Genomic DNA, 10,757 nt, shown 5'->3' with positions numbered 1-10,757 from the left:
CAGCCTTCTCATCACAGTCTCAGACTTCCTTGGAACACTGATCCCTTTGCTATATGGGGACAGTCATAAACACTGCCACAAGATGTAAGGCACCCAACAAAGAAACAGAGACACAATAATGTCTCCTGGCAATTCTCCTGTCTGTTAGTGCCCAGGGTAGGAGACACAAAGACATACCCACGTCAAGGAAATTTCTCAGAGGGAAACTAGACTATGTGCTGGTACCCTTCCAAAATGCCAGAGGGTCACTTGGGACTTATTCTTAGTTTGTGGACAACTTAAACCACTTTAAGACAAAAAATTCATCCAGTTTAGGAAATTTGTCAACACTAATAAGAGACGTTCTTCCTCCATGACTAACCTCAATAACAGCAACCCCACCTGCAGGGGAAGCAAAGTGATATAGTAAAGAGAAGGCTGGGCTTGAAGCTGAAGACTTGAGTTCAGATCCTGCTTCTGACACTTACCTTTATGCACTTGGGCAAGTCATTCACCTTTTTGAGACTCATTTTCTTTACCTATGAAATGATGAGATTTAGACTAGATGACCTCTAAGTTCTCCCCCAGTTTCAAAGCTATGATCAATGAAAACCTACTATGTGCAAGGCAATCTTCTATAGGTAGTAACAGTATATAGTAGGGGCAGCTAGGTGGCACAGTAGATAAAGCACTGGTCCTGGATTCAGGAGGACCTGAGTTCACATCCGGCCTCTGACACTTGATACTAGCTGTGTGACCCTGGGCAAGTCACTTAACCCCTATTGCCCTGCAAAAAACCAAACCAAACCAAACCAAACCAAAACAAAACAAAAGAGTATATAGGAATTGATCACTTATGGTCCTTGCCTATAAGTAGCTAAATGTCTAATAGGGAAGATGATAAGTGTATCAAATATCTAATAAAAGGCAGTTATGGCATAAAAGAAACATAAATGATAATGTGAGTAAAGCACTCCCTGGGGGAATCCTAGAGTACTTTAAGGAGAAAATGGTATTTGTAAAGGCATTGTTGGATTAGCTGGTCACTAAGGTAACTTCCAGGTCTTAATCTGTATTTCTATCATCATGCATCTTTTCTATGGTGTTACATTGTCCACAATTTGAAGTATCAGCAGATTATCATAATCCTATAGAAGTGGCAGAAGAATATTTCTGGTTAAAAAAAAGAAAGATTGCTTTTTTGTCAGAGAGATGTTTGGTTTCAATTAAAGTTCTAGAAATTTTTCCAAATGCAAGGAAACTCAATTTCTTCCTCTTATTCGGTTCTTAACTTAGCTCATTGTCCATCATCATCCAAGGCAAATGTGCTCATTCTGTCTATTTCTACTCCACTGTCCTCTGGTTCTCTGCCTAGTGTCAATTCCCCACCCATCTTAAGCTCATCACTTTTAATATCACCACCATGTTACTAACTCAAGCATTGCTTGACATCCCCTCCCTCAGCCCCTTCTCCCCTCTGATTGGAGGTCTGAAAGGTAGGGCACTAAACTCCTCCCAATGCCTTTCTTTATAGAAGGCAGAAACTGGACTCTCAGATCACTCCCTTTTGCATCTGCTGCTCTGTCTGGTTTTAACTCCAAGGGGTAACCCACTGATGATTAAGTCACAAAAATAATAGAATTATAGGATGATAAATTTAGGGTTGGTAAGGGTCTTAAAGATCATGAAATCTACCTCACTAATTTTAAAGGTAAGGAATCTGAGGCCCAGAGAATCTAGAACTCTTTGGGAATCTTTCAACTAGATACCTACTATGTGTTTGGTAGTGAAGATAAAAAGACAAGAGAAAACCAAAACATATCTTCACTGAAAGGAGCTTCTATGTGATGGGGAAAGAGGCATAGCATATTATCTTTACAGCCTTACTATCTACTCCTTCCTATATGGACCGTATATATTGGTCATTTGCGACAGCTAAGTGCCACAGGGGAAAAAGTGTTGGGCTTGGAGTCAGGACGACTCATCTTCCTGAAGTCAAATCTGGCCTTAGATACTTACTAGCTATGTGAACCTGAACAAGTCACTTACCCTGTTTACCTCAGTTTCTTCACTTCTAAAATTAGCTGGAGAAGGGAATTTCAAATTGTTTTATAGATGGGCAAACTGAGCTCCATAGAGGTTATGTAACTTGCCCAAGATCATACAAATATTAGCTGGTGCAATGGAAAGAATACAGAATTTGGAGCTAGATAGTGCAAATTCTAATCCCACCTCTGCTGCTTCCTATCTGTGTGGCTTTTGGTAAATTTCTTAATCTCTAAGATTTCCCATTCCTCATTTGTAGAGGCACCTGGTGGTACAGTGGAAAGAGTTCTGGGACTAGAGTCAGGAAGACTTGAATTCAAATATGGACTCAGACATTTACTAGCTGTGTGAAAGTTACTTAAACCCTGTTTGTCTCAGTTTCTTCATTTGTAAAATGGGGATGATAATAATAATAACTACCTCTGAGAATTGTTGTAAAGATTGAATGATATAAGAATTATAAAATAATTAGCACAGTTTCAGGCATGTAGTAAGCATTATATACATGTTCACTATTTATTATTATTATTAATTCCCAGAGTTGTTAGGATAAAATGAGATAATATTGAAAATTTTGCCACAGTGTCTGGCACATTATAGAGGCTTAAAATTACTTATTCCCTTCCGTTCTGTTCTCCCTTCTCCCCCCAAATAAAGGGATTTGAACCTAGTTCCTGCACCTTCCAAACTGACTCTCTAATATGTCACACTGTTCATAGTAACCTATGGAACATTCCAGTGATGATTTCCATTAAAAACGTGGTAAAACAAATGTCACATGATAATATAGCACTGGAAAACTAGGTGGGGTGTCCACATAGTGAATGAGAATAAGTGATTCTAATGGTGAAGATAAGGCTGCAGTGATCCCCACAAAAGTGAAAAGACATGGGGGAAGCCCTCTAACACATTAGACAGATCTTCTGAAAGGATAGGGCAGCTAGGTGATACACTGGCTGGAACACTGGGGTTTGAATCAGGAAGATTCACCTTCCTCAAACACTTGCTAGCTGTGTCATCCCAGGAAAGTCACTTAATCCTGTTTGTCTTAATTCCTCCACTGTAAAATGAGCTTTAGAAGGAAATAGCAAACCACTCCAATATCTTTGGTAAGAAAACCCCAATTGGGGTCATGAAGAGTTGGACATGACTGAAATGACTGAACAACAGCATGGACTTTAGGCTTCTTTCAATGACTCTGCTCGTAGTGTATGGTGAGAGGTAATGCCATAATGAGATAGGCTGTAAGGCCTTTTCCTCTATGAGACCATATGGTCTTACATTTGGCCCTTGGACTCTCCATTTGTTCTTATCCTTTTAGGTAAAATATGTGGAACTTCCATGCCCTTGTGAATTATGAAATGCTCAGAGTGTGCCTCAGCATCCCAGTATTCCACAGTCTGGAGAACACTTTATTATACTCATGTTTCTGGCTGGGCTTTGGAACCATCTCAATTTTAGTACATCAAAGAGTTAGGAGTGACCTTCTGGAGCTAGGGCAAAAGAATCAGAGATGAGGACTTATATTGAAATCATGCTGCATCTTGCTCTGAACTTGGTGGAACCAGTATGGAACAAAGTTGAATCTTCTCTCCCTAAGACAAAGATGGTGTAGGGGAGAGTATGCCCTAAGGTATTGGGTGGGAGGGAATATTTGTACTTCTCTTTCTGCTGTACATTTGATGTAACTATCCCTTTGTTAAAGATCATGCAAAAGGAATAGATAGAATGCTTGCAAATGTGCACCATTGGAGGGAGTGTTGGTATCACTGATCCACTGAAGTGTTTCACAGAATAAAAAAAAAAAATTGTGAGTTGGAAAGAATCTCAGCAGCCACTATGTATCCAACCCATATACCAAAGGCTTTTTCATTATAATATGCTCCTTCTACTAAAATCTATTTGTATCCAATGTGCTCCAGTACATGACTCCAATGTCATCTCCTTAATACAAATATTTTCCTGGTGTTGTTTCATGGTTGTGAATCAAGAATTAAAACGGGATTGTCCAGGGAGCAAGAGAGGAGTGTCGTGTGTGAGAGCAAGTTGGAACCCACTGTGAACAATGGGATATAAAGGAAAAGTGGAGTAAGAGACATTGTAAAGGGTATGTATTAGCCCTGTTATTTGGTCAGAGTGTGTAATAAACTGTGGAGGCCCATGTGGTCCAGTAATATTCTCATAACGTCAGGAAAAATCGACAGACTTCCAGAATTCAGAATGGATTTCCTAAGATGACCTTATAATAGGACGTACATAAGAATTATTCAAGATGGGCATACATAGATAGGATATGATCTGTGTCATTGGAAGGACTATCCACATGGATGAGCTCACAGATGTACAGAGTCTTCCAAAAGATTTTTAAAATTAATTAATTAATTAAAGTTTTCAAACTTTGTTTAGATAAGATTTCCAATTTCAAATTTTTCTCCCTCCTTCCACTCCCTCCCCCCTCCCCTAGACAGCATGTAATCTGATATATAACATTAAACATATTTCTGCATTAGTCATGTTATACAAGAAGAATCAGAGCAAGAAGGAAAAACCTCAAAAAAGAAAAACGACAGCACGAAAAACAAAAGAAATAGTATGGTCCAATTAGCGTCCATATTCCACAATTCCTTTTTTTGTTGTTTTTTGTTTTTTCTGGATTTGGAGAGCCTTTTCCATCATGAGCCCTTTGGAACTTTCTTGCACTGTTGGATTGGTGACAAGAATCTAGTCTATCACAGTTGATCAACACACAATGTTGATGATACTGTGCACAATGTTCTCCTGGTTCTCCTCATCTCACTCATTATCAGTCCATGCAAGACCCTCAAGGTTTCTCTGAACTCATCCTGCTCATCATTTCTTATAGTACAATAATATTCCATTACATTCATATACCACAACTTGTCTAGCCATTCCCCAGTTGATGGACATTCCCTCAACTTCCAATTCCTTGCCACCACATAAATAGCAGCTATAAATATTTTTATACATGTGGGTCCTTTCCCTTTTCCATGATATTTTTGGGAAAATGACCCAAAAGAGGTATTGCTGGGTCAGAGGGTAGGCACAGCTTTATAGCCCTTTGGACATACTTCCAAATTGCTCTCCAGAATGGTTAGATCAGTTCACAGCTCCACCAACAATGCATTAGTGTTCCAATTTTCCCACAGTTTCTCCAACATATATTATTTTCATTTTTTTCGTCATATTAGCCAATCTGATGGGTGTCAGGTAGTACCTCAGAGTTGTTTTAATTTGCATCTCTCTAATCAATAGTGATTTAGAGCATGTTTTCATATCAGAATAGATAGCTTTGCTTTCTTCATCAGAAAACTGCCTGTTCATATCCTGTGACCATTTCTCAATTGGGGAATAACTTGAATTCATATAAATTTGATTTAGTTCCCTGTATATTTTAGAAATGAGGCCTTTATCAGAAATACTGGCTATAAAAATTGTTTCCAAGCTTTCTGCCTCCCTTCTAATTTTGGATGCATTGCTTTTGTTTGTAGAAAAAACTTTTAATTTAATGTAATCAAAATCATCCAATTTGCATTTCATAATATTCTCTATCTCTTGTTTGGTCACAAATTGTTCTCCTTTCCAAAGATCTGAAAGGTAGACTATTCCTTCCTCTCCTAATTTACCTATGGTATTACCTCTTATGTCTAAATCATGTACCCATTTTGACCTTATTTTAGTATAAGGTGTAAAATGTTGGTCTATGCCTAATTTCTGCCATACTATCTTCGAGTTTTCCCAACAGTTTTTGTCAAATGCTGAGTTCCTATCCCAGAAGCTGGAGTCTTTGGGTTTATCAAACACTACATTACTAATGTCATTTGCTTCTGTGTCTCCTGTGCATAGCCTATTCCATTGATTCTCCACTCTATTTCTTAGCCAGTACCAGACAGTTTTGATGACTGCCACTTTATAGTAATGCTCCAGATTTGGTACAGCTAACCCACCTTCCTGTGCATTTTTTTCATTATTTCCCTTGATATTCTTGACTTTTTGTTTTTCCAGATGAATTTTGTTATTATTTTTTCTAGCTCTATAAAATAATTTTTAGGTAGTCTGATTGGTATGGCACTGAATAAGTAAATTAATTTAGGTAGAATTGTCATTTTTACTATATTAGCTCTGCCTATCCATGAGCAATTGATATCTTTCTAGTTATTTAGATCTGATTTGATTTGTGTGAAAAGTGATTGGTAATTGTGTTCATAGAGTTCCTTGGTTTGTCTTGGCAAGTAGACTCCCAAGTGTTTTATATTATCTACTGTTACTTTAAATGGAATTTCTCTTTCTCTCTCTTGCTGCTGGACTTTATTGGTCATGTATGGAAATGCTGATGATTTATGTGGATTTATTTAATATCCTGCTACTTTGCTAAAGTTGTTAATTGTTTTAATTAATTTTTGAGTTGATTCTCTAAGATTCTCTAAGTATACCATCATATAATTTGCAAAGAGTGATAGTTTTGTTTCCTCCTCGCCTATTCTAATTCCTTTAATTTCTTTTTCTTCTCTGATTGCTAAAGCTAACATTTCTAGGACAATATTAAATAATAGAGGTGATAATAGACATCCCTGTTTCACCCCTGATCTTGTTGGGAAGGCCTCTAACTTATTTCCCTTACATGTAATGCTTGTTGATGGTTTTAGATAGATACTGTTTACTACTTTAAGGAAAGCTCCACCTATTCCTAAACTCCCTAGCATTTTTATTAGGGATGGGTGCTGCATTTTGTCAAAAGCTTTCTCTGCATCTATTTAAATAATCATATGATTTTGGTTAGTTATCTTATTGATGTGGTTGATTATGTTAATAGTTTTCCTAATGTTGAACCAGCCCTGCATTCCTGGTATAAATCCCACCTGGTCATAGTGTATTATCCTGGTGATCACTTGCTGTAATCTCCTTGCTAATATCTTATTTAAGATTTTAGCATCAATATTCAATAGGGAAATTGGTCTATAATTATCTTTCTCTGTTTTTGCTCTGCCTGGTTTTGGTATCATCACCATATTTGTATCATAAAATGAATTTGGTAGAACTCCTTCTTCACCTATTTTTCCAAATAATTTGTATAATATTGCAATTAATTGTTCTTTAAATATTTGGTAAAATTCACCTGTAAACCCATCCAGCCCTGGGGATTTTTTCTAAGGGAGTTCATCAATGACTTGTTCAATTTCTTTTTCTAATATGGGCTTATTTAAGGATTTTATTTCCTCCTTCAGTTAACCTAGGCAGTTTCTATTTTTGTAAATATTCATCCATTTCATTTAGATTGTCAAATTTATTGGCATACAGTTGGGCAAAATAATTCCTAATTATTGATTTAATTTCCACTTCATTGGTGGTAACATCACCCCTTTCTTTCTTTCTTTCTTTTTTTTTGTGAGGCAATTGGGGTTAAGTGACTTGCCCAGGGTCACACAGCTAGTAAGTGTCAAGTGTCTGAGGCCGGATTTGAACTCAGGTCCTCCTGAATCCAAGGCCAGTGCTTTATCCACTGCGCCACCTAGCTGCCCCCTACCCCTTTCATTTTTGATACTGGTAATTTGGTTTTCTTCTTTCTTTTTTTAAAAAACAAATTAAGCAATATTTTATCTATTTTCTTGTTTTTTTCATAAAACCAGCTCTTAGTTTTATTGACTAACTTGATAGTTTTCTTGCTTTCAATTTTATTAATTTCTCCTTTAATTTTCAGCATCTCTAGTTTAGTATCTAATTGGTGATTTCTAATTTGTTCTTTTTCTTGCTTTTTAAGTTGCATGCCCAATTCATTAATCTCCTCTTTCTCTTTTTTATTCATGTAAGCATTTAGAGCTATAAATTTTCCCCTAAGCACTGCTTTGGCTGCATCCCATAGATTTTGGTATGTTGTCTCATTATTGTCATTCTCTTGGATAAAGTTACTGATTGTTTCTATGATTTGTTGTTTGACCCATAAATTCTTTAGAATGAAATTATTATGTTTCCAATTGATTTTCAGTCTACTTTTCCATGGCTCTTTCTTACATGTCATTTTTATTGCATCATGATCTGAGAAGCATGCATTTACTATTTCTGCCTTTCTATATTTGACTATGATGTTTTTGTGCCCTAATACGTGGTCAATTTTTTAAAATGTATCATGTACTGCTGAGAAAAAGTTATATTCCTTTCTATCCCCATTCAATTTTCTCTAGACACCTGTCATGTCTAACTTTTCTAGTATTCTATTCACCTCTTTCACTTCTTTCTTATCTATTTTTCAGCTAGATTTATCTAATTCTGAGAGGGGAAGATTCAGATCCCCCACTAGTATAGTATTACTGTCTAATTCCTCTTGTAACTCATTTATCTTCTCTAAGAATTTGGATGCTATGCCACTTGGAACAAAAAGATTTAATATTGATATTACTTTATTATCGTCCCTCCCGTTGCTGCCTGCTGCCTGCCTCGGCCTTCCTGAGGCCTCATCACCCCCATCCCCGAAGTCTCCGCACGGTGGTCTTTGCTAAGTCATTAAATAATTGCGGTGGAGGCCGAAGCATGTCTGAAAAACTACCCTACAAAGTTGCTGACATCAGCCTGGCCACATGGGGACGTAAAGCCCTGGACATAGCAGAGAATGAGATGCCCGGCTTGATGAAACTTCCAGAGATGTACTCAGCCTCCAAGCCACTGAAGGGTGCTCGGATTGCTGGCTGCCTGCATATGACTGTGGAGACAGCTGTCCTCATTGAGACACTGGTGGCTCTGGGAGCCGAGGTACAGTGGTCCAGTTGCAACATTTTCTCCACCCAGGACCATGCAGCAGCTGCCATTGCCAAAACTGGTGTTCCTGTGTACGCTTGGAAGGGGGAGACTGACGAGGAATATCTCTGGTGCATTGAGCAGACCCTCTATTTCAAGGATGGGCAGCCCCTCAACATGATCCTGGATGATGGTGGGGACCTCACCAACCTCGTTCACACCAAGTACCCTGAGTTCCTGAAGGGCATCAGAGGCATCTCTGAAGAAACCACCACCGGCGTCCACAATCTCTACAAGATGAAGCTCAATGGAGTTCTGAAAGTGCCAGCCATCAATGTGAATGATTCTGTTACCAAAAGCAAGTTTGACAACCTGTATGGCTGGCGTGAGTCCCTCATCGATGGCGTCAAACGAGCCACAGATGTGATGATTGCAGGCAAGGTGGCTGTGGTGGCAGGTTATGGTGATGTGGGGAAGGGCTGTGCCCAGGCCCTTCGGGGCTTTGGTGCCCGAGTCATCATCACAGAGATAGACCCCATCAATGCACTGCAGGCCTCTATGGAGGGTTATGAGGTGACCACCATGGATGAGGCCTGCAAAGAGGGAAACATCTTTGTCACCACCACAGGCTGTGTAGACATCATCTTGGGCAGGCACTTTGAACAGATGAAGGACGATGCCATAGTATGTAACACTGGCCACTTTGATGTGGAAATAGATGTAAAGTGGCTGAATCAAAATTCTGTGGAGAAGGTGAACGTGAAACCTCAGGTGGACCACTATAAGCTGAAGAATGGGTGGCGGATCATCCTGCTGGCAGAGGGCCATCTAGTCAACCTGGGCTGTGCTATGGGCCATCCCAGCTTTGTCATGAGCAATTCCTTCAGCAACCAGGTGCTAGCCCAGATTGAGCTGTGGACACACCCGGACAAGTACCCTGTGGGAGTGCATTTCCTCCCCAAGAAGCTGGATGAAGCTGTGGCTGAGGCCCACCTTGGCAAACTGAATGTGAAGCTGATGAAGCTGACAGACAAACAGTCCCAGTACCTCGGTGTCCTCAGAGAGGGCCCCTTCAAACCAGACCACTACCAGTACTGAGTCCTAGCCAGCTCAAAGACTCCAAGTGACCAGGCGCATCTTCTTGCCTATCCAGCCCCTCTTGCACAGAGTAATAAATGGTATTGAGGTTTGGTTGGGCAAAAAAAAAAAAAAAAAAAAAAAGATATTACTTTATTATCTATAGTACCTTTTAGTGAGATGTAGTTTCCTTCCTTATCTCTCTCTCTTTTTTTAAATCTCTATTTATTTTAAAAAAAAATTTTTTTGTTTTGTTTTGTTTTTGCAGGGCAGTGAGGGTTAAGTGACTTGCCCAGGGTCACACAGCTAGTAAGTGTCAAGTGTCTGAGGCCGGATTTGAACTCAGGTACTCCTGAATCCAGGGCCGGTGCTTTACCACTGCGCCATCTAGCTGCCCGCCTTATCTCTTTTAATGAGATCTATTTTTGCCTTTGCTTTGTCTGAGATAAGGATTGCTACTCCTGCTTTTTTGGCTTTAGCTGAAGCATAATATATTCTGCTCCAGCCTTTTACCTTTACTCTGTGTGTATCTCTCTGCTTCAAATGTGTTTCTTGTAAACAGCATATTGTAGGATCCTGTTTTTTAATCCACTCTGCAATTTGCTTCCATTTTATAGCAGATTTCATTCCATTCATATTCACAGTTATTATTAATAACTGTCTATTCCCCTCCACTCTATATACCCCCGTGTACTTTTTCCCCCTTCTTTCCCCCTATTCCTTCTCACCAATGTTTTGCTTCTTATCCCTACCTCCCCCAATATGCCTTCCCTTTTTATCACCCCCTCCCTTTTCTTTACCCTTTTTTCCCTTGCTTTTGCCCTCCCTTCTATCAGTCCCCTGTTTCCATTGTCCTTTTACTTCCTTAAAGAATGAGCTAAGTTTCTTTATACAAATGAAGGCATATG

The 10,757-nt window shown here is 39.1% G+C and overlaps 1 protein-coding gene across 1 annotated transcript; it reads left to right on the top strand.

The window, feature by feature from the left end:
* The first annotated feature begins 8,535 nt into the window (after window positions 1–8,535).
* Window positions 8,536–9,870, top strand: LOC122742247 (adenosylhomocysteinase-like). The gene has a single exon (XM_043986345.1). The coding sequence runs from the start codon at window positions 8,569–8,571 to the stop codon at window positions 9,868–9,870; it is 1,302 nt and encodes a 433-aa protein (XP_043842280.1). The 5' UTR covers window positions 8,536–8,568.
* The last annotated feature ends 887 nt before the right edge of the window (window positions 9,871–10,757 follow it).

This window comes from Dromiciops gliroides, chromosome 2, assembly GCF_019393635.1.
Source record: "Dromiciops gliroides isolate mDroGli1 chromosome 2, mDroGli1.pri, whole genome shotgun sequence".
Taxonomy (NCBI): Eukaryota; Metazoa; Chordata; class Mammalia; order Microbiotheria; family Microbiotheriidae; genus Dromiciops; species Dromiciops gliroides.
This window is presented reverse-complemented; position numbering and strand designations above follow the sequence as displayed.